This window comes from Rhinopithecus roxellana, chromosome 8 (assembly GCF_007565055.1).
Source record: "Rhinopithecus roxellana isolate Shanxi Qingling chromosome 8, ASM756505v1, whole genome shotgun sequence".
Classification (NCBI taxonomy): domain Eukaryota; kingdom Metazoa; phylum Chordata; class Mammalia; order Primates; family Cercopithecidae; genus Rhinopithecus; species Rhinopithecus roxellana.
In genome coordinates this window covers 107,488,611-107,513,487 of record NC_044556.1, presented here as the reverse complement: position 1 = coordinate 107,513,487, position 24,877 = coordinate 107,488,611, and the positions used below count along the sequence as shown (strand labels likewise).

Genomic DNA, 24,877 nt, shown 5'->3' with positions numbered 1-24,877 from the left:
AATACAAGCTAAACCAAATCCTTAATGAAACAACATTTGTTTTTACCTATGGAAATAAAAAACTTTTTAGCCACATGCTTATGAATTTTTACTTTATACCTCCCTTTGAAGTTTTGGGGCCCGATACAGGATCCTTGACTCTGTAAAAATAATATGGCTCTTTATTGTTTGGCTGACTGGCTTTTATACCATTGCAAGGAGTTGGGAGGGAGAGGGACCACTAATTTCTTCTACATTCTTCTTCCCGTATCTCATTACCATGATCTCTATTCAGATTCAAAGTTTCCCTGGTGCATCCTGTTATAAATCATGTTTCTTATGAATCGCTGACCATATTTGCCACTGTTGGGGAGGCAAAAAAAACCTGAAACACAGAGCCTATGTTCTAAGTGAGTTCATAATTTATACAAGGATTAAAAGCTAATTCCTGTCATTCTTACACCTTTGCATCCTCAATAGCTTAACTCCCACTTACAAGTGAGAACATGTGGTGTTTGATTTTTCATTCCTGAGTTACTTCACTTAGAATAATTGACCTTAGACTTTTTTTCCTTCTATTTTCTTTTTCCAGCTTTCCTGAGTACCTTTCAGCTGATATCCCCTTTTTCCTCTTTTTTTTTTAAGTTCTAGTGTACATGTGCACAACATGCAGGTTTGTTACATATGTATATGTGCCATGTCGGTGTGCTGCACCCATTAACTCGTCATTTACATTAGGTATATCTCCTAATGCTATCCCTCCCCCTCCCCCCCACCCCACACTAGGCCCCGGTGTGTGATGTTCCCCTTCCTGTGCCCAAGTCATCTCATTGTTCAGTTCCCACCTATGAGTGAGAACATGCGGTGTTTGGTTTTCTGTTCTTGCGATAGTTTGCTGAGAATGATGGTTTCCAGCTGCATCCATTTCCCTATGGTGTATATGAGCCACATTTTCTTAATCCAGTCTGTCACTGATGGACATTTGGGTTGATTCCAAGTCTTTGCTATTGTGAATAGTGCTGCAATAAACATACGTGTGCATGTGTCTTTATAGCAGCATGATTTATAATCCTTTGGGTATATACCCAGTAATGGGATGGCTGGGTCAAATGGTATTTCTAGTTCTAAATCCTTTAGGAATCGCCACACTGTTTTCCACACATCTACAGCCATCTGATCTTTGACAAACCTGACAAAAACAAGAAATGGGAAAAGGATTCCCTATTTAATAAATGGTGCTGGGAAAATTGGCTAGCCCTTTTTCCTCTTACAAAACTTTTTTTTCTTACTAAACTCTTCTAGATCATGTGGAAATCATGAGCTTTTTGGAACGACCCTTAAATGTCTCTCCTTAAACTCATTTTACATTTTAACACTTCTGGTCATTTGCAAACTAGACGAAATTATTTCTTAAAAGCTGAGTCATTACAGTTATGATCTCTTCGCCAATGTTAAAGTAACAGGAGGTTTGACTTGCTGTCATCAGCTTCGGTTTTAGGATTCTAAAGCTAGTATACTTCATAAATAGCCCACCAGTTGCTTTTTTCCAGTAATGTCAAAGGAAACTTAATTCCAGTGGTTCATGTGTGTATCCTCTGGAAAGTTTTACATGTAAAAACTTTTGAAAACTAATGTGCTATTAAAAAATAGGGCAAATTTTTGGCTGGGCACAGAGGCTCACGCCTGTAATCCCAGCACTTTAGGGGACCAAGGTGGGCATATCACAAGGTCAAGAGATCAAGACCATCCTGTTCAGCATGGTAAAACTCCATCTCTTCTAAAAATACAAAAATTAGCCGAGCGTGGTGGCACGTGCCTGTAATCCCGGCTACTCTGGAGGCTGAGGCAGGAGAATTGCTTGAACCCAGGAGGCAGAGGTTGCAGTGAGCTGAGATCGTACCACTGCACTCCAGCCTGGCAACAGAGTGAGAGTCTGTCTCAAAAAATAATAATAAATAAGGCAAATTTTTAAATAGCTAATTTAAAACAATGTTGTGTTGGCACTTTAAATCAGTAAAGTACGATAGTTTGTTTCTATTGTGGTTGTAATGATATATAATCTTGCAAAGATTGTATATTTAGTTGGGTATGCATATCACAAGAACTATAGTTTTTAATATATCCTTTAATGTTCCAATATACCCAAAATGTACAATTATTTTTGCCAGTATACAGCCTTTCAGTGAAAAAAAAGTGTTATGACTGAGATAGTTTACATAGAAAAATTACAAACTTTATGACTTAAAGTACATTTATCATGTTATCTCACCTTTTTTTCTTCGATAATGCATACTTCTACGGAATTGTTGAAACTGAGTCAGTGGTTCTGACACTCGGGAAAACATAAAGACTAGACTAATGTTAGAGAAATGAACCCTTCGTTTCTGTTTTGTTCCTTTGGTGCTATTTTCTTATCTAAATTTTGTAATAAAATGGAATTAAATGTGAAAATATCAATTAGGTTTTCAAATCAACAATATATGTATACATTAAGATTGCTCACTTTAATACATATTTTACTATATCACATGTGGAGATTGCTGTTGTCCGTGTTTTTTCTAATTACTTTATACTGTTTTCCACAAATATTAGAAACTTCATTGTACAGATCATCTGCATAAAAAAACTTTAATGAAAAATAGTGTTTTGGATACACTGATGCTCATCTGTATTTTTTCTCATTAAGCTTTATTACTCTGTTTCTCATTCTAGTTCATTTATTTTGGGGAATTGCAAGGATTTGCTATATTATATAGGGGAACACTTTTAACACATTTTCAAAAGAATCACATCAACAGTTAATATGCTTTTTAAAATTATATATGCAGCGATCATGTGAGATATACCATGGCATAGTGAAAAGATCCAATTATGGCACTTAACTATTTGTGACCTTGGCCAAAAAAATGGTCACATGTCTTCTCCTGTGTCTCATTTTCCTTATCTGTAAAACAAGATGAGTAATACTTCTCTTACAGAGTGGTTGTGGGAATTAAATGAGTTGAGGAATATGAAGCTGCTTTGTAATGTTCTCATTATATTATAATGGTGCCTTCTATTTATTCTAAGCTTCATGAGGACAAGGACTCTTTCTGCTTCTTCATTGTTGTAGTCTTTAAGACTTAGCACAGTGCCTGGCACATAATAAGGAATTGGTAAATATTTGTAGGTGTTTTTCCTGCCTTTTTGTGTTGATAAATAAATGAGGAATTAACTGTCATTTCTTACAAAGTTTATATATTGACCATAAATTGCTTCTGTTGGTCCATAACTTCAACCTAGTTCTCTTTTTAAATCTAAATTTTTATGTAATTACTAATGTGCTTGAAAGTCTTTCAAACTTTCATTTTGTGTAAGTTAAAAAAAGTTGCTTTAAGCCAGGCACATGTCTGTAATCTTAGCTATTTGGGAGGCTGAGGTTGGAGGACTGCTTGAACTCAGGAGTTTGAGACCAGCCTGGGCAATATAGCCAGACCTCCTAGGCTCCTTTTTTTTTTTTTTTTTTTAAAGTTACTTTTTATTTCCTTTGGATTTTGAAGTTGCAGAAACTTTCATATACTTTTAATAATATTCTGTCATTCCAAAACCTTTTCTGTGGAAATAGCCACATTGAGTTTATGGGCAGTGGATGCAACTTGGAAAACGTTAATATCTTACTGAAACGAAATGTTTCTCAAAAAACAAGAATATCAGTGGTAGGTTTTGTAAGTTTCTCCCTCTTGAAAAAAAATCTAAAAGAAAAATCTGTTTTCCCCTTTGATTATCACTGGTAACAGTTATTTAGTTCTTCAGTCCATGTAGGTAAAAATGCAAATGGCTTTATGGAAATGAGCACTAAAGCTTGGATCCGGTCCTGCCTTAGCTACATCTGAATATGTGCTCATGAGCAAGCCATTCAGGTTCTCTGAGACTGTGATAAAGTCAGATAAATCCTACCTCAAAAGAACTGGGTGGGCCTCAAGTGACACAACATGTACTAGAAAGTGCTGTGCATAGTGTAAAGTGCTCTACTAAAGAGTGCAGAGTTCTTAATTTCTTTTTACTGGAGACCCCTTTGGCCATCTTGTGAAGCTTGTAGAACCCTTCTCAGGTGTAAACATAAAAGAATTACAAAGAAATCCAATTATATTGAAATTCAGTTATGAAAATATTTGAAAGTAATAGAGTAATTTATGGTTCTTTATTAACATTAAATAAAATGTTATTGTTGTGTGTTTAATGACTTCAGTAATTTTGAAGTAGTGATGACCATAAATGATGTTTTAAGATACCTGTAGCCACTGTAATGTGATCTCTGTTGATGACAAAAATCACCAGTATTGCTAATACCACTGTGGTTTGTTGCCTGTATTTATAATTGAAAGAAGTGCTAAGCGTCACTTAGAGGTTAGTGAAAATGATATTGTAATTGTTTTTTCTCAGTTAAGTTCATGAACTCCTTGAATTCTATCCATTATTCCCCAAGTTTAAGAACCCCTGTAATATATTAATGCTAGTCATTAACACTAACAGTGTATGTTAAGGGCATATATCTACTCAAGGGTATTTAAAGTACATTTATCAAGGTGATGTCTTGTAGGTTATTTGGAGTTTAGTTTCATCAATCTTAATTTTGGAATTAAGGTTTAAGAGTTTGATTATGTTAACTATAAAATAGTTAATAGTTAATTTGGGGTACAAATATTTAATTAGATATACAACTTACATGACTGATTATCTCACAAATGATTGTTTCTAGAGCTGTTTATTTAAAAGGGATTAAACTTCTTTTCTAAAATTATTACCAGGATCAGCCAAGATCTTGCTCTCATTGCTCGGGAGATCAACGATGTAGCAGGAGAGATAGATTCAGTGACTTCATCAGGCACTGCCCCTAGTACCACAGTAAGCACTGCTGCCACCACCCCTGGCTCTGCCATAGACACTAGAGAAGAGGTAGGAGATCTTCATGGAGAAATGCATAAGGTTCTTTCTTTTCTTTATTTCTTTTGCTTTTAGCTTTTTGCTTAGTTTATTTTAGTTATGTCCACCCTCCCTGTTTGCATGAAGCTCTGCATTTTCCAACTTTGCTTTAACAGTTTATTTTATGTTTTTGTAACGAAACTAGTGAAGGCTAACATTTGGTCTACTATTAACATGAAGCTGGAAAATTCTTTAGAAGCAGCATTTTACCTGCTAATTCTTGGTCCATAGCTTCACTTGAAATGTGAATATAAATGGTACCTTGAAAAGCAACCCAAAATTTGATAAATGATTGTATAAAGTTTCTATAAAGTTTGACTATGAAAATGCTCTAATTAAAAGTATTTTCATTGCTAGTTAACTAGATGATACTCCAATAACAAAGAAAGAGAAAAATCCTACAGTTTCACTGCTTTAATAATTCTTTTGATAAATACCCATATACTTAAAGATATTTTGAAAAATTGAAATATGTATGTAATATACACACATACAAATACATATTCAGAACATTTTTATAAAGTCTGGAATACCAGTTAGCATATGTAGACTATTACCCATCCAATATCAGGGCCTCTTACAGTACAACTCCAGGAGGCACCATTTGCATAACATTGCTCCAGACAGCGCCTTTAACATATAATACAAAATTAGTGGTACTCTTTGGCCATGTTGGCTGTTTTCATCTGGGACAGATATGTAAGCAAAGGATTGGCATTTAAATGAATGAACTTCTGTGTTTGGAGACTGGCAAACTGGCCTTGCTGCCAGTTTTAATACAGACCAAAGAACTAGGAATGGTTTTTACATTTTTGAATGCCAGGAAAAAACATCTAAAGAATACTAATTTGCAACATGAAAATTACATGAAATTCAAATTTTGGTGTTCATAAATAGTTTTATTAGAACACAGCCACACTCATTTGTTTAACTCTCATCTATGACTGTTTCTTTGCTACAGGGGCAGAACTGAGTAGTTGAGAGAAAGATTGTATGGCTGCAAAGCCTGAACTTTTATTATCTGTCTCTTTATGCATAAAAGTTTGCCAGCCCCTGATATTGATTGTTCTGTTTCTTCAATTTTACAAGACCATCCTAAATAGTAGGCAAAAATGGCTAGCCTTTCTGACAAATTTAATTGTGGTAAACTGTGCTAATAATATTTTCTTCATTTGCTTTTTGTCACATTTATTCTTTAATCTGATTCTTTAATGGTCACTTTTTTGTTTGTTTTCCTTCAATGTGTTGTTTAACTTATTAAATGATACTTCATCAATCTGTGTAGAGTTTTGTTACCACATTGATCAAATGTAACTGTATATGAAATCATCCTTATTGATGAAAACCTTAAGGATCGTCCTGGTGGCAAGACATACACAATTCTTCTGGTACATTTAAAATGATGAAGATATTATTTTCTCAGCTTTCTAACTAAATTTTACCTAACATAATTATACATTCACTCAGACTCAGTAAAATTACTTAAACATTCCATTGAATAAATTTCATTTTTTTTTTTGTTTTATTTCAGAATATTGTACTAGGTTGATTCCCTCTTCAGTAAACCCGAGTTACTTAGTATTGTATGTCTGTGATTTGCACTGTAGATGGCAGTATATCATTTTTATTAGAATGTATAATTTCTGTAGCACTGTTAAAAGTTTATCTGACTAAGACCAAAATATTTCTTTTGTGGTTTAAAAAAACATTTTCCTTTTGTAAACTTAATTGGAATTTGTAATTTATGTATCTTGTGAAGAAATTTGACACCTGGATTTGGGGAGGAAAAAAAGGAAACTAAAAGAAAAAGAAACATTATTTTATACTGGTAAGGCAATGTGAGTAAAATGAACTCATTGTCCGTCTACGTGGCTCAGCTTTTTTTCTATTTACCATCTGTTTTCCATTTGGAGAAAATCTTATCCATGGAAGAATTAAATTTAACATAGTTACTTACTTTGGATTTTGAAAATAAAACCTATGTAGATAAACCTCGATTTTATAAAGGAAATACCTTTGAAGTGCTTATAAAAAGAAAGAGTAATTGGTTTATTGAAGATGTCATGCCGCTGTTACTACTTGAGAATGGAATAACTTCTGTCTAATCATAAAAATTGTAATGCCAATATTGGTACTTTTTCAAATTACTGTGTTCTCATAAAGGTTTGCTTTTGTCCCATTAGTTGGTTGATCGTGTTTTTGATGAAAGCCTCAACTTCCGAAAGATTCCTCCATTAGTTCATTCTAAAACACCAGAAGGAAACAACGGTCGATCTGGTGATCCAAGATCTCAAGCAGCAGAGCCTCCTGATCACTTAACAATTACAAGGCGGAGAACCTGGAGCAGGGATGAAGTAAGTAAACTATAAATTTTAACATACGGCAGAAGAAGCATGTTCCGTAAGTGAGAATAGGAGGAACCATTCAGTAAGTAGCGCTGGGGAAAAAGTGATTCTCCTTAATAAATGCAATGAAATTTCACCATGACATCACATCATATACAAATAATTAACTCCAAACGAATTTAGTTATTAAATAATGCAAGAAAAACTGTAAAACTTGGCCGGGTGCGGTGGCCCAAGCCTGTAATCCCAGCACTTTGGGAGGCCGAGACGGGCAGATCACGAGGTCAGGAGATCGAGACCATCCTGGCTAACACGATGAAACTCTGTCTCTACTAAAAAATACAAAAAACTAGCTGGGCGAGGTGGCGGGCGCCTGTAGTCCCAGCTACTCGGGAGGCTGAGGCAGGAGAATGGCGTGAACCCGGGAGGTGGAGCTTGCAGTGAGCTGAGATCCGGCCACTGCACTCCAGCCTGGGCGACAGAGCGAGACTCCATCTCAAAAAAAAAAAAAAAAAAGAAAAAAAACTGTAGAACTTTTACTTAAAAAATACAGGCAAATTTCTTTCAATATTGTACTAGGGAGTGATTTCTTAAGAGAAACAAAAAGTTTTGGCCTTAGAAAATTGATACATTTGAGTATATTAAAATTAAGGACTTTTTCTTTATTAAATAATAAAGAAGGTAGAAATACAAGTTACAAACTTTTGCAAAACATAAAGCCTATGAAGGATTAGTATACAGTATATATAAAGAACTCCCTCCAGGCCGGGCGCGGTGGCTCAAGCCTGTAATCCCAGCACTTTGGGAGGCCGAGACGGGTGGATCACAAGGTCAGGAGATCGAGACCATCCTGGCTAACACAGTGAAACCCCGTCTCTACTAAAAAATACAAAAACTAGCTGGGCGAGGTGGTGGGCGCCTGTAGTCCCAGCTACTCGGGAGGCTGAGGCAGGAGAATGGTGTAAACCCGAGAGGTGGAGCTTGCAGTGAGCTGAGATCCGGCCACTGCACTCCAGTCCGGGCGACAGAGCAAGACTCCGCCTCAAAAAAAAAAAAAAAAAAAAAAAAGAACTCCCTCCAATCAATTAAAAAACACAATAGAAAAATCTGCAAAAGACATGAACAACATTTCACCAAAGAGAAAATGCCGAGGCGGGCAGATCACTTGAGGTCAGGAGTTTCAAACCAGCCTGGCCAACATGGGGAAACTCTGTCTCTACTAAAAATACGAAAATTAGCCAGGCATGGTGGCACGTGCCTGTAATCCCAGCTACTCAGCAGGGTGAAGCAGGAAAATCGCTTGAACCTGGGAGGCAGAGGTTGCAGTGAGCTGAACCTACACCACTGCACTCCAGCCTGGGTGACAGGGTGAGAATCTGTCTCTGAAAAAAAAAAAAAAAATGACAAAAAAAAGAGAAAATATTTAAGGCCTAGAAAACATAAAGGCATGTTTAACTTAACGAGTGTTCAGAAAAATGCATGTCAAGACTACAGTGAGATTATAATCATTAAATTGTTGCCACGTTAAAAAGTTTTAAAATGTTAAGTGTTGGAGGAAATGTAGATACATAGGCTTTCTTATGTGTGGTTGGTGGAGGTTAAGTTGGTGCTGTGGCTCTGGAAAACAGTTTGACACTATCTCCTAAAGTTGAAAATAAAGACATCACATGATCTAGCAATTTTCTTGCTAGTATATGTACAGGAAAAACCCTTTCTTATTGACAGTAGAAGTTACATTTATAGTAACATTGTTGACAGTATCAAAAACTTGGAAACTGTTTACACCGGCTGAAAAGTGAATGTATAAACTGGTATATTCCCAAATTGAACAATTATAGAGTAATAAAAAATTCAAGGATATATAGGAGCTCCTTCATCAAAGAGTGGTTATTTCAAATACTACTATGGAAAGAGGTGATTTAGGAACAACGCACAGAGGTGGTATATGCTTAAGGGCTGGGTACAGGAATAGTGTAGAAAGAAACAGTTGACAAGACGAGATTGATGATAGATTAATATTTGTGGATGCCTGGATTTTGGAATAGGATCTTGAGATTATTATGTAAGAATATGTATGTTTCTCATGGTACTGAGTAGAAAAAGATCTACCTGGTGGAAAAGTATGCAACTAGCCTGAAAGTTAAAATTGAAGTATACTAAAAAGTTTTAAAGCATACTTGATCTCTCTTGGCCTAATAGTTGATTTGTTCTTGGTGTCAGGAAAAGGGCCCATTCTCTAATCTTACTCTACTCATTCTGTCCTGATGTCTAGGAAGACAAATTTCTCCAAACATAATAAAACTATGTGGAAGAAGTTTATGTTTTTAAAGAGAATGGAAACATCTAGATTGATAGTTATCTCAAGGTTGATGTCAGGAATTTATTTAATGCTTTGTGACAAGAAACTAAACTTCATGAGCAAAGAAAAGAGAAATATCCTATTCTGTGTTGTAATCTCACCTTAGACTCTCCTGCCCTTTCTCATGCCTTCCTAATTTGTATATGTCTTCCATCTGTATTTGATTGTTTTCTTAAGGCCCACAAAAACCATTTTACTTATTTATCCTTTCCTTGACAATGTTACTTTTCACAACCTAAATAACCTTTTATTGCCCACTAAATTCAAATCCTTGTCATTCTGAAGTTAGTTCACATTTTTCCATGATCACTTCCTTATTTATGCCACTCATCAGTGAACTCTCTTTCATTAGAATTATTTGTTATTGTTTTTTTTTTTTTTATTTTGAGAGGGAGTCTCGCTTTGTCGCCAGGCTGGAGGGCAGTGGCGCTATCTCCACCCACTGCAACCTCTGCCTCCCAGGTTCAGGCAATCCTTCTGCTTCAGCCTCCCAAGTAGCTGGGACTACAGGTGCCCGCCACCGTGGCCAGCTAATTTTTGTATTTTTAGTAGAGATGGGGTTTCACCATGTTTGCCAGGATGATCTCGATCTCCTGACCTTGTGATCCATCCACCCCAGCCTCCCAAAGTGCTGGGATTACAGGCGTGAGCCTCTGTGCCCCGCCTCATTAGAATTCTTACGGCACCGAATCCCAAAATGTATCTGAACGTCTCCTGGTTTTGTAGACCTTAGGCTTTCTGATAAAACATGTAATTGTATTCCTTGTATATTACCATCATCTCCCCCAGTGATCTTTAAACCTTTTTGCCATCTAGGGCCTTATCTTCTGTTTTCTTTCAGACGCTACATACAGTACTGACAATATAAGGAGCTGATTTTGAAAACCAGATCTAGACTCAAATTTTGTCCTTTTTCTACTGTGCTTCATTAGCTTTGCCTTTCATGATTTGGCCTAGGGCTTGGCAAACTTCAGCCCATAGGCCAAATCCAGCCTGTCACTTGTTTTGTAAAAGTTTTGTTCCAACACAGCTATGTCCACATGCATGATTTGCTCATTATCTGTGGCTGCTTTCACACTGCAAAGGCAGACTTGAGGAATTGTGGCAGAGACCCTATGTCCCTCAAAGACTAAACCTTCACCCTCTGGCTCTTTACAGAGGTTGGTGGCCTCTGGTTTTGCCCATGCATCTCAGCTGGAGTAATACCAACACCCAGTATAAAATCTTACTATTTTGAGTAAATTTTTAAAAATGTATCTTTCCCACTAGACTCTTTGCTGGAGAACAAGGATTGTACTCTTCTTCTGTATTCACATTACTTGGTGAAAGAATAAATAAATTTGGTACTCTAAGTTACTTGTATCTTCTCTTTTATACTTCAGTTGGAAGTAAGAGAGACAGGATCATGATAGTAATTGAAGATAAACTGAGGATAAAATGGATTGTGTTTGGAAACTGATAAGACCAAAATAACACGGAAACTTGACAAGTTATTTAATAAAAGAAATCCTTTGTTAATAGTGTTTCCTTCACTTTCTCATTTTAGTTACGTATTAATTATATTCTTCATTGGTTTATAATAAAAATAAGCATGAATACTAACTGCCTCTAACTGTAGTGACTTGTGACTGGTGATCCCAGGAGTTATACAATACAGGGGTAATATTTTAATATCTACATTTTTCTTTGGCTGTTGCAGGTCATGGGAGATAATCTGCTGCTGTCATCTGTCTTTCAGTTCTCTAAGAAGATAAGACAGTCTATAGATAAGACAGCTGGAAAGATCAGGTACATATACATATAGCTTATGTTTTTTTAACTTTAATATCACCTCACTTTACTTTTTGTTGCTTTTTCTCAAGGCTAAAAATGTATCATCAGAATGAACGTGTTTACCTTTGGAAAAATTTGTCCCAAAGTAAATATCTATCCAGTACTACTTTGTAACTTTAAATTTATTACTAATTCAAAACATAAATAGACTTAGAGATTTTATTTAACAGTACTTCAGAAATCCATGCTGCTATTGCTTATTTCTGATTCCTATAATTAAAATTTAAAATGTAATGAAACAGTATTTGAACATGGTTTGTGAATTGTGATAGTCCACACAAATATAATTCTATATTGCTTATATATTGAAATAATATATTTTATCAGCGTTTGATGAGGACCAAGAAGCCATTAAATTTTTTCAAAAATAATTTCAAAAACACCATTTAAAACTTGAAGTATTCTTTTTTTTTTTTTTTTTTTTTTTGAGACAGAGTCTCGCTCTGTCGCCGGGGCTGGAGTGCAGTGGCCGGATCTCAGCTCACTGCAAGCTCCGCCTCCCGGGTTTACGCCATTCTCCTGCCTCAGCCTCCCGAGTAGCTGGGACTACAGGCGCCCACCACCGCGCCCGGCTAGTTTTTTGTATTTTTAGTAGAGACGGGGTTTCACCGTGTTAGCCAGGATGGTCTCGATCTCCTGACCTCGTGATCCGCCCGTCTCGGCCTCCCAAAGTGCTGGGATTACAGGCTTGAGCCACCGCGCCCGGCCAACTTAAAGTATTCTTAAAAACAGTCTATTTAGCTTAAAACAATGTGTTTTAAGTTGTCTTGAGCCTGTATCTTAAAAATGTCTTAAAGGCGGCCGGGCGCGGTGGCTCCCGCCTGTCATCCCAGCACTGTGGGAGGCCGAGGGGGGCCGATCACGAGTTCAGGAGATCGAGACCATCCTGGCTAACACGGTGAAACCCTGTCTGTACTAAAAATACAAAAAAACTAGCCGGGCGAGGTGGCGGGCGCCTGTAGTCCCAGCTACTCGGGAGGCTGAGGCAGGAGAATGGCGGGAACCCGGGAGGCGGAGCGTGCAGTGAGCCAGGATCACACCACTGCACTCCAGCCTGGGCAACAGAGCGAGACTCCGTCTCAAAAAAAAAAAAAAATTCTTAAAGGTGTACGAGAACTTCTCTTCACTTTATTGCCTCCTAAAAGAATATTAATTTAAAATTCCTTATGTTAAAAATAATGTACTCTGTACTGTCTTGTCCCGTTTTTCTACTTATTTTAAAATGTGTGTCTTTTTAGCAAGAGTAGTACGTGAACATGGTTAAAAAATATAAATCTTCCAGAAAAATGTATATTATATCTAATAGTGGTGTGTTTCCCCACTCTGGGTTCATTTCTCAAAGGTTTATACAAATATGAACATATTTTATTTACTTTTGTACCTTGATCTTTTCTCTTAATTAGATCTTTACTTTTCCCAAAGAGTATGAGTGAAAAGCACTGACAGACCCCTCCATGTTTGATTGGAATATGAGGCATGCTGCCTTAGTGAAAAAACAGCTGAGTCTGGGCGCAGTGGCTCATGCTTGGTAATCCTAGCACTTTGGGAGACCAAGGCAGATGGATCACTTGAGCCTAGGACTTGGAGACCAACCTGGGCAATATAGTGAGATAAAAAAAAAAAAAACTTGGCTGGGCATGGTGGCACATGCCTATACTCCCAGCTACTTGAGAGGCTGAAATGGGAGGATCACTGGAGCTCATGAGTTCAGAGTTACAGTGAGCTGTGATCGTGCCAGTGCACCGCAGCCTGGGCAACAGAGCAAGACGCAATCTCAAAAAAAAGCAATAGAACATTTAATGTTTAGCTTTTCGTAAGGAGTACCTTGTACATATAAATAATGTCAAAAGTGTTTTTAATGACTGCCATTACGTACCTATCCATTGTTTTTTTTGAAGAGAATTAACCTTTATCAAATCCTATATATTCTTATGAATTTTAAACAGACTTAATTTTCTACAGAATAATATTTTAATATTTACTTATTAACAAATAAGTATTAAATACATTCTAGTCACTTTATAATTAGACATTGACAAAACAAAGACCCCTGTTCTGATGGAATGTACATTCTATACCATGTAAACCAATCAGCTTGTATTAAGTTAGCTATTTCTGCTGTCGACACATGATTTGACTTAATTCCGTTATTTCACTTGAATATTCCCTGTATTTTACTATTCACATTTTCTGTTTCCACTTGAAGCCCAATTACCTGCATCAACTTTTTCTTAATACTAAAATCACTGCTTATATTGATGAGATTAAAAGTATAATAACTATTAATTTCAGGTATAAACTGGAACCTTATTAACTAAGAAATTTTAAGGGTTATAATTGATTTTAGAGAAATTAAAGTAGTTGCATGCTGTTTATAAATACCACATTTTATAAATCCTGATAGGGCTTATAAATGAGTCCATTGTTTTTCTTTTACTCACACTCAGTGATTAAGTAATTAACACCCTATTATTGTCTTATGTAAGATATAGTACATGTTTTCCCCTTGTGACTCCATCATTCCCAGGTTTACTTCTTTCACAAGTAAGAGAAATCTCCTTCACCGTGCAACTCATTCACCTATGATTTGCTAATATACCCTATGACCGGAGACAAATGAAGTCCACCATTCCCTGGGGTAAAGCCTCACTGAAATTTGTAGGGAAAAAAAATTTTAAGCTTAACTTATTAGTTATTACACATGAATAAACAAATCTGTAGGCCTCAATCACACAGCTGCTTATTAATACCATGGTTCATGCCTCAGATTTGGCTCAAGCATTCATTGTAGTTAAATGTAATATATAATTGTTATCATTTTTATTTTAGTTCCACTAAAATTATTTTCTAGAGCTGGGGCATTATGGAAGGATTATTAACCAAAGAAAGAAATAAATGAAATAAACATTGGTTAAGATCATATTATGTGGGAATAAAGTCTCCAGACTCATTCATTCATTGAATGATTTTTGACTGTATGTTATTTGTCTAGCACTGTTTTTGATGTCCTCACATTTTAGTGCAGAAGGCAGGTAAACAGGTAATTACAGTTCAGTGTGTTCAGGGAAATACATGATGGTTACTATGGAAGCCCATAGCAAGGGCACTTTGGAAATCCAGAGAAGGACTCTTAGAGAAATTGCCATGCAGTTTAAGTCCTGAATGATGAGGAGAGGAGTTAGTCAAAAACTACATGAAGTGAAAGGGCCAGAGTATGGTGAGAGATGACACTAGAGAGATGAGGATGAATCTGTTTGGGCAGAATTTGTTAAGTAGTTTGGATTTTATCATTAAAAACCATAGGAAGCTAATATATCCAATATGGGTCCTCTTGATACACCAGTGTTACCCATAAAAATATCATGAGAGTCTTGTGTGGTCATGTGGCTTGCAACTGGAAAACCCTGGAGTCTCCTTACCTATAAACAAATGCCCCATGTTTTTTTCATCCTACCTACTGAAATACAGGTCTTCGTCCCTGATAACTGGATTCTTAACCACTCATTCATTTATTCAGCAGATGTTCACAGATTACCTGCCCTGTACCATTCTCTTCCTTACCACAGAGCAGCTTTCCTACATTCTGTAGTCTTCCCCCAAAGAAAAATATTTTTTATAGCTTTGACATTGAATTAAAATTGAAAACAAAGAACACATTGCTGATGGATTGACAAACTCTGTTGTCTCAGAAAGTGACAGAATTTATGAAGTTTAAAAAAAGATGCATAAAAGTGCCTCAATAAAGTTATACATAAATACCGAATGTTGAATGTATTTGAATTGCCTTCAGTTTGAGCGTTGAGTTTGGACACTATGGCAGGCTTTATGGAAGGTAATGAAGATAAAACCATTTCTATTATTAAAGCGTTTCCAGTATAGTTGGAAGGTGAGGCACATATAAAATCAACTATTGTACAAGATAGCATAAAATAGATTAGTGCTCAGATATATAGGCAAAGAAAGGATCACTTTCACCTAGGATGATTAGGGAAGACTTTGGGAAGAAGATACTGTTCAAAGGTAGACCTGAGTTGTGATAACCAAACCTAAGGGGTAGAGACCTGGGCCTTCTGCATGAAAAGTGCCAGCGTAGTTTGAGCATCAACTGGTCTTTAAGCTTTGTGTCAGGAGTTATAACCTCAGATGTCTACTGGGGTTCATCCTAGAGGCATGCGTATTTACATTGTGATGAACACTGTCTGTTGAATCAATTTTTAAATATTTATACAGGAACTCCTGTTGTATGTACAGCATTCTCATCGCGTTCCATGTGAAAATGACCCCCTTAGGTTGTGTCACACGGCCTTGCATTGGTAGGCCATCAGTTCACAACTCCGCGTTTGCATGTTTTAATGGCTAGTACTAGAGAACTGGTTCTGGCTCGTAGGATAGGAGCCTGAGAATTCTGTTTGTTTCTTTCCCCAAAACCAATGGCTTCATCAAAAAGTACTCTAACTTCATTCTTAAACTGTTGAATGAAATGAGCTTTGGAATTTTGTGTATGTTCATGCTGAAGTTTAGCTTATTTTAAATCTATAATGTAATCTGAATATGACTTTGAAAGCTATGATTTTTCAGTTTAAAATGGATAAGGACCTTTGAACAAAAACCAGTTCTGATCATTATAGCCTGGTCTAAACTAATTTCTTGGTCTAACTTTCTGATTCTCTAGTATTTAAGTATTACATTAAAGTTTATTTCGTAATGTCAAAATGGCAAGTTTGGGCCGGGCGCGGTGGCTCACGCCTGTAATCCCAGCACTTTGGGAGGCCGAGGCGGGCAGATCACAAGGTCAGGAGATCGAGACCACAGTGAAACCCCGTCTCTACTAAAAATACAAAAAATTAGCTGGGCGCGGTGGCGGGCGCCTGTAGTCCCAGCTACTCAGGAGGCTGAGGCAGGAGAATGGTGTGAGCCCGGGAGGCGGAGCCTGCAGTGAGCCGAGATCACACCCAACACCCACTGCACTCCAGCCTGGGGGACAAAGTGAGATTCTGTATCAAAAAAAAAAAAAAAAAAAAAAAAAAAAAAGGCAAGTTTGACTTCTTAGATCTGTACCATTATATTTACAAATTGTTTTTTGTGTTTTGTTTTTTTGTTTTTTTTTTTTTATTTTTGTTTTTTTTTTTTTGAGATGGGCTAAAGTATAGTGGCATGATCACAGCTCACTCACTCAGTGCAGCCTCGACATTCCTGGGCACAAGTGATCCTCCCACCTCAGCCTTCTTAGAAGCTAGGACTACAGGCATCTGCACCACACCTGGCTAATTTTTTTGTATTTTTTATAGAGATGAGGTCTCGCCATGTTGCCCAGGCTGGTCTCGAACTCCTGGCAGCAAGTGATCCACCCACTTTGCCTTCCTAAAGTGCTAGGATTACAGGCATGAGCCACTGTGCCTGGCCAACAAACTGTATTTTAAAGTAAACCTTTTATTTCTTCAGTGGCACATTTTTTTTTTCAGGGACCATAGGTAACTATGGTGAAATGTCTATGGTTTAACGGTTTTAGATCCACAAACACTATACTCAGTAGCCGTCCTCTGGAAAAATTCACTGAATTTTTAGCACTGTGTGGCTAAACAGAGACTTACTTTATTGTGTAAGTCCATTAAAGTTCTAAGTTGGTCCATGAAATAGTCATTATTTCCTTATTTTCCATCAGTCCTAATGCTGCAAGGACTCTTTTATAAGAACATAATAGTTTAGAAAAGATGGCTGGCAAGGGTGTTTTTTTTTTTTTTTTTTTTTTTTGAGTTTAGAAAATTTAATAAGTAGGCGATAAGAATATTCTTATACCAGATTCTAGACCCATTGTCACCTTAGGCAAATGTTCCAGACTCGATGTGATGTTAATGAATTTCGTGATTTTACATAAGGTAAGTCTGATACGTTGATCTTTGAGGAAATACCAGCACAAATATTCACTTAGTTTACCTCTTAAATGCTGTTCAGCTTCCAGTAGTAATAAATTTACATGAGGTTTATAGTGTTTACAATAGATTTCCAGATGTACTGAAGAAATTTTAAAAGAAACCAAAAAAGTAGCTAGTATTTTACATCTTTCTAAAACTGCTGAATCATGTCTGATAGATTCTAAAGTGTTAGAGAGAAAAGTGTCCCACATTTGGAAGACACATCAAAATGTTGTGGTCCTTTATTTTATAAGTTATTTGATGTTAGGATAATGATAGAATAATTATCTTTATTGGCAATTGTTTTTATTAAAAGGATAGCATCCTAATTCCTAATAGGTTATTATTTACAAATATACTAACACGAATTAACAATTTTTAAAGAAAAGCACAGTAAGTACTCCCAATTTTCAGTCTTTAAAATAATATACACACTTTTCTTGATCAATAAGGTGCTTATTCCTATATAAAGAAGTCTTTACAGACACAATTGTTTATACCTAATTCAATCTATTTTCATCTCACTTATTCCTATACTCCATATATTCTGTCTGAACAAAATTGCATTTTCTTTATAAGTGACAGTTACACAGTTGTTTCTCCTTATAATCAGGTGATACATGTTGTTCCAAGACACCTAATGGATGCCTGACACCACAGATAGTTCTAAAACCTAATATACTGTGTTTTTTCCTACACATACATGCCTGTGATAAAGTTTACTTTATAAATTAGGCACATTAAGAGATTAACAATGGTAACTAATAATAAAATAGAAGATTTATAACAGTATACTGTAAAAAAAAGTTATGTGAATGTGGTCTTTTTCTCTCTCTCTCTCTGCCTCTCCCGAAATACTGTAATAGTTTCGGACCACTCTTGACTGCCACTAACTAAAACCTTGGAAAAAGAAACCGTAGAGAAGAGGGCAGTCCTGTATTGTAAATTATAAATGTTAAAGTTTTGAGGTCATAACATCTTTACATTTGTTTTATATTTTGTTTTCAATAAAGAATAAGATAAACAGTAAAAAATGTATTCATGTATTAAGAAGCATTCAATTGGAGCTCATACACATGAATTAATTGGTATTGTTGGCTTAGTATTTTAATTCTCAATTTATGCAGTGGTTGAGTTTTTTTTCTTCATGTACCTTGAAAAGATACATTGTTTTGGTATCATTAACAAAAAAAAATAAGTTTTTAAAATATAAAAAGTTATATGCTTCTGTTTTTTGATTTATAGAATATTATTTAAAGACAAAGATCGGAACTGGGATGACATAGAAAGCAAATTAAGAGCCGAAAGTGAAGTCCCTATTGTGAAAACCTCAAGCATGGTATAGTAATTTTTCTTGAAGATTAAAACATTTTAGTAGAGTTTTATTTTAAGGAAAATACCCTTATTTTTGAGCTATTCGTTGATTTGCTTTTTCAAAAGAATATATAAATGCAAACTTTTGGGAAATTTTCTTGCTTCTACTGACTCACAGGTTTAAAATGTTGATTGTTTCAGAGTTGCAGAGGGTATGAAGGAGGAGCCTTTTGTGTTTCTTACTAGTATATATTGTTCTTGTAATAAACATTAGAAACATGAAATTTTTAAAGAGAACCAAATTTAGGCCGGGCGTGGTGGCTCAAGCCTGTAATCCCAGCACTTTGGGAGGCCGAGGCGGGCGGATCACGAGGTCAGGAGATCGAGACCATCCTGGCTAACACGGTGAAACCCCATCTCTACTAAAAAAATACAAAAAACTAGCCGGGCGAGGTGGCGGCGCCTGTAGTCCCAGCTACTCGGGAGGCTGAGGCAGGAGAATGGCGGGAACCTGGGAGGCGGAGCTTGCAGTGAGCTGAGATCCGGCCACTGCACTCCAGCCTGGGCGGCAGAGCAAGACTCCGTCTCAAAAAAAAAAAAAGAGAACCAAATTTAACATGAAAATATTAAGTTGACATAAGTTATTTCTGTTTACTTAATGTAATACTTATCTTTTTAAAAGAATTTGTACAGATTTTCATTGCTCAGAATATAATTATAATATTGAGGTTGCAGTTTATATGTTTTTACAAAGATAATTTGAAGGCATTTTTACATTGTCATTGCAAGGTTGATTAATAAGAATTTTTAAAAATCTTTGCGGCCGGGCAGAGTAGCTCATGCCTATAATCCCAACACTTTGTCAGGCCAAGGAGGGTGGATCACTTGAGGTCAGGAGTTCAAGACCAGCCTGGCCAATATGGCGAAACCCTGTCTCTACTAAAAGTACAAAAATTAGCCAGGCATTGTGGTGGGCACCTATCAGCCCAGCTCCTTGGGGGACTGAGGCAAGAGAATTACTTGAACCTAGGAGGAGGAGGTTACAGTGAGCCAAGATTGCACCATTGCACTCCAGTCTGGGCAACAGAGCGAGAATCAGTCTCCAAAAAAAAAAAACTTTGCTTAAATAGTAGTAAATGACTTTAAACTTTTCATCTGCTACAATCATCTCATTGAAAAAATCATTCTATTTCATTGTAATTTAAATATTTTAGTTTGAATCTTGTTTACTAGATATAATTATTTCATATCATGTTGCTATTAACGTAGTAAGTACCATGTAGATAATATTAAGTGTTCCAAATAAAATGACAGTGAAATTCATTGCTTGTAAAGGGATACCATTTAGCTAAAGTAGAGGCTAATTTTTGTTATTGCTTTCCCTGCAGGAGATTTCTTCTATCTTACAGGAACTGAAAAGAGTAGAAAAACAGCTACAAGGTAAATTGACTACTGAATTAAGTATAAAGAGCTAATAATTTAGAATAAGTGCCTTCTAAGTGGTATTTCTTAAAATATTCTTATTGTTAGCATATTATTTGATTAAATGTAATGACATACATAAAATATAGAGTTCTATACATTCACATTACTCATAAGGAATTTTTTAAACCCAGTGTAAATTTTAAAATATAATAAAGATATGTGTGGGGCATATTTTAGTTCATAGGTTTGACAGTAGGCTAGATGTCATAAACTAATTGACACTTTTTATGTATTACATATAAATAATACGTGAAAAATATGTAATAAAGTTGTGTTAATTAGCATTATTTGTGTGATTTGACAATTCTTAAATTATGTTGGTTGGGTAACCTGAAACAAACTTACATTCTAATAGAAATAATAGTTGCTTAGTTAACAAGAAATGAGTACACATTGGCCATAGAGACCAGAAGAGAAAGGAGAGGAGAACATGAAAGAGACTGCCCTCTCAACTTTGAAAGGGACATCGTTTGGTTTGTGTCAGAGCTGGATTGTGCGTTAACGCCTGCGTATGTCTTGACCTAGAAGTCCCCAGTAGTACAACAAGCAGGTTCCATAGTCCACTGCTGATTCTACTGAGTCTTTATCTATTGAATAATCATAGGTACATATGTGGATCATATCAAAATGATTTTTACCCTTTATTCAGCCCCAACATGCCTAAGGGTTATGATACACCCCATGAGTAAAAGCAGCTTGCTAACACAGCACTTCTTAGCTGGTAGACTGGGGTATACTTTTAAAAGTACCTTCGACATGATTCTTACATCTGTGTTACTTCCTTCTCCCAGCTCCCTACTCTGCCCAGTGCCAAACTGAAAATCACAGCCTGTGAACTTTCCATGTCAACCCAAAGATCTTTTGGATTGAAAGCTGATCTTTAACTGACCCCTCCCATACAGGCAGCAAGTCTGTTTGGCTTTGCAAGCTGCCCTGCAATATTAGTCTGTAGGCTCTGAGGGAACCCCCGTATCTCAGTGGTATATACAGCTGATACCCTAGCACTCTGGCCAGGCTAAATGACATATTCTATGGTAGCATTCAAAGTATGCTGATATTCTTCTGGCCTCTCCAGCCTTGAGGTTACTCTGAACCCTGACTTAGCAGCTAATTCCTCAGTTATCTGAGTGATAAATAGGGTTTAGATATTTATTAAAAATCATATTCAGTATTTTCTCTATCCTCTCACAATAATAAAGACAAATTTCAACAAGTCTTTTCTTGAATTCTACATCTTCAAATACCAGACTTACAGGTCTCTGAAATGCCCATCAGTGACCCATCAAAGGACCCAGAGAAAGAATTCAGGGCTGGGTAATTTACAGTATAACTACAGAATAACTAAGAATGGAGTTTTAAATATAGAATCGGAAGATTAGCCACATTTAAGATCACATATGCGCTGATAGTTTAAGTATTATCCAAATCATAAACAGTGTTTATACATGAATGTAACTGCATCTAGAATTATTCCCTTTTCCCTCCCTTTAGCAATCAACGCTATGATTGATCCTGATGGAACTTTGGAGGCTCTGAACAACATGGGATTTCCCAGTGCTATGTTGCCATCTCCACCAAAACAGAAGTCCAGCCCTGTGAATAACCATAGCAGCCCGGGTCAGACACCAACACTTGGCCAACCAGAAGCTAGGGCTCTTCATCCTGCTGCTATTTCAGTCTCAGCTGAATTTGAGAATGCTGAATCTGAGGCTGATTTCAGTATACATTTCAATAGATTCAACCCCGATGGGGAAGAGGAAGATGTTACAGTACATGAATGACTTTCTCTTGAGTGTTGAAAAATCATTACCTGTGGAATGACTAGGAATATTGGAAGCAGCATAGTGTTGACGTACACAAAACAAGACAGCTTGGTCAGCTACAATCTTGGAATCCCTGTCTTCTTAATTTTATTTATTTATTTTTGACTTACAATGTAGTATATCAATCCTTTCAAACCATTTAGATAACCACTTGATGCACAAATAGGAAAAAGCAGATTGTGGCAGTGTCACCTTTTGTGGTTTTATGATTTTCAAATTGAATTTTATGATTACACCCTTTCCCTTCATAGATCTTTTTTCTTTTTTTTAAGCCATGCTGTGACCTACAAGCAAACTAAATAGCCAACATTTCTGAACCCCTGTGTCTCCTGTGCCAAGCTGCTCCCTGAAATGGACTTCTTCATCTGTACAGATTTGTTAAACCATTCTATTTGCTTCTTAATAATAGGATTTATATTAGTACTCATTACCATTGGACACAATGACAGAAGTACTCTCCACAGTAAAGCAGACCTTCCACAACAGTCACTCTGTGTCCTAAAATTTTCCAACATAGATGTGATTTATATAACTTTGTTGATACGTAAATTGTCTTGGGGTTTACGGAAATTAACTATTATGTTTGCACTAAGATTTGCTGGGAGTGGTAGGTGGACATATCTATATATCAATAAGGACTAACTGTCTTTTTTGTACATAGGAGATTGATAATACTGTATTTGTTTTAACCCCACAGTGTTTTACTCCACTTTCAAAAAGATCAATCTGGCACTTTTTTTCATTTTTTTTAATGGAAATAAGATTTGGTCTCTCACTTTAGGTTAAACGATAACTAGAAAGATTAAACTAGACAGATAGTTTAGGTGGAGTATATTTTTAAAACTCAGAACATGTATATTGGTCCTGTGTTACCAAGTTTATATGTGACAGTTGAAAAAAAAATTCCCTTGAAATGATCATGAGGTTAAAATGTTCTTCATTAGGGGACGTGGAGAACCCGTAGTCGTAAGATGAGTTGATAGTTTCGCTCCCAAGCAATGAATTGCTCCTGTGTGTCTCCCTATAGGACTCAATAGGAAATCCTGTCTGTCTTACACATTTATAAGGACCCTGCAAGACGACGACGACAAAGGCCTTTGGCCTGTGCTACTAAACAAGAAGCCTATGAAAAATTTCTTCTTTAAACTTGTTTTTTCTCTTTCCAGTAAGTTGACATTTGGATAACTTTAAAAAAAGAAAAAAGAAAAGTAATTACCTTTGTGTTTCCAGAACACTATAATTGGGGTGTATCTTCATTCAGTTAAATATTATTAGTAGACCTGGATTTTCCCCCTTGACCCCATCAGTCTATTAAGGTTAAACTGCAACTTTTATGAAATGGTCTTTAATATTTCCACAATAATCCTGTGCTATATTTGTTTTAAGAAACAAAGTAACTCTACACACTTCAAGACTTTACAGGATTTTTAAAATCCTGTATTGTTGGATCAATTAATAAAGATGCAAAAAACTTTATAGAGATGTAAAAACAAAAGTATAATGGATCCCCTATTTTTCTTTAAATTCAAAAAAAAAAAGGTAAATGAACTATTCTCCTCATAAAGCTAAATTCCCCATTCTGTCTAATAAAGGAAGACTGAAAAAAGGTTTTAAAGAACATAAATGGAAAGATACAAATGCTTTGAAGGAATAAACGAAACGTTAAAACAGGGTCAATCCATTTGAAGAAAAAGTTGGACAAAATAATCAGCATTGCTCCCTCTTTTATTTAATATTTGGGTACTGATTATATCCACATGGAAGTAGAAGGTAAGGAGTTTAGGAAAATATTACAATCTACTCTGCTTACATTCTTGTTTAAGTGTTTACACAGTTTGGTTCAATTATAAACATTTGGCCTTTTACTATGTTATTTTTATTTTGTATGAATACATTATCCTCCTTATTTATTTTTGTTACATTTATTACTTATGTTATTTTGTTATGCATTTACAACTCCATTTTTAAATAAAGTGTTTCTGGAACTTTATACAATGATTGTATATTTTATTTATTTTACCATCTTGCTTGCTAATACTTCATCAACTTATCAAATGATTATAAACCATTTCCCAAGGCTTAGCAAAAGCAAGAATCCTCCAGTTCTATTAATATGTGGTTACTGTGAAATCTCTTATTAGTTTGACTATTTAAAGAAAAAAATTTCCTTAGCAGATTATGATGAATATAATTCACTTAGCTTAATGTCCTAAAGTAATGTGCCTATACAAGGTTTTCATTTTTAACCAGCTTTAGATCATCAGAAAGCTTTATGACAGTGATCTATGTTGGGAATAAAGTAGAAATTTAAAATACCTTTGTCATCTTAAATTTGGTAACTATCAATTTATACTGTTTCTTTGTTATCCTATCACTCAAGCTCAAGAATCTTGAATGTCTCAGTATTATTCAAAATTATAAATTTCACAGCTTAACCTTTTGAGACTTGGTGCGTTCTGGCCTTTTCTTATGTGCCTGTGTGTCCCATCGTAGTATCTACCACCATTTACAACTTCCTTGACCACCATGAGCTTTTCATCCTTCTGTGTGTACCCTGTATCTTCCTCCCCTTCCTTCCTGCTTACCATAGCCCTTTCATTCTTCAGGGTCCCACCAACTTCTTCATACAGCTTCCTTCACGTGACCGCACCACATAGGGCTGTGCCACATACGTGCATTTTCTCTTCCCTTCCCCCATGACATATACACGTTTCTTCCCTGGTAACTAAAGTAATCTTCATTTCCTGGATAGTCCCTTTGCTTTGAAACATCTGTGCCATTTTGCCTCCTTCATCTCCTTGGGTTTGCTTGCCACGTCTGCCTGAAAAGATTCAGACTTGAAAAGGAAACCAAACCTGGAAGTCT

At 36.1% G+C, this 24,877-nt stretch overlaps 1 protein-coding gene across 12 annotated transcripts in view; it reads left to right on the top strand.

The window, feature by feature from the left end:
* Positions 1 to 24,002, top strand: part of CEP170 (centrosomal protein 170) — a 137,524-nt gene extending 113,522 nt beyond the window's left edge. For 6 of the 12 annotated variants that reach the window (XM_010353263.2, XM_010353261.2, XM_010353258.2 and 3 more), the window contains 6 exons: positions 4,767 to 4,944; positions 7,125 to 7,295; positions 11,345 to 11,433; positions 18,636 to 18,729; positions 20,093 to 20,144; positions 21,681 to 24,002. In XM_010353263.2, the coding sequence (XP_010351565.2) occupies positions 4,767 to 4,944; positions 7,125 to 7,295; positions 11,345 to 11,433; positions 18,636 to 18,729; positions 20,093 to 20,144; positions 21,681 to 21,970 (874 nt within the window). In that variant the 3' untranslated portion in view covers positions 21,971 to 24,002. The remainder of the gene's footprint in view (positions 1 to 4,766; positions 4,945 to 7,124; positions 7,296 to 11,344; positions 11,434 to 18,635; positions 18,730 to 20,092; positions 20,145 to 21,680) is intronic. The other 6 variants (XM_010353262.2, XM_010353259.2, XM_010353256.2 and 3 more) reach the window with 3 other exon arrangements.
* Positions 24,003 to 24,877: the final 875 nt, after the last annotated feature.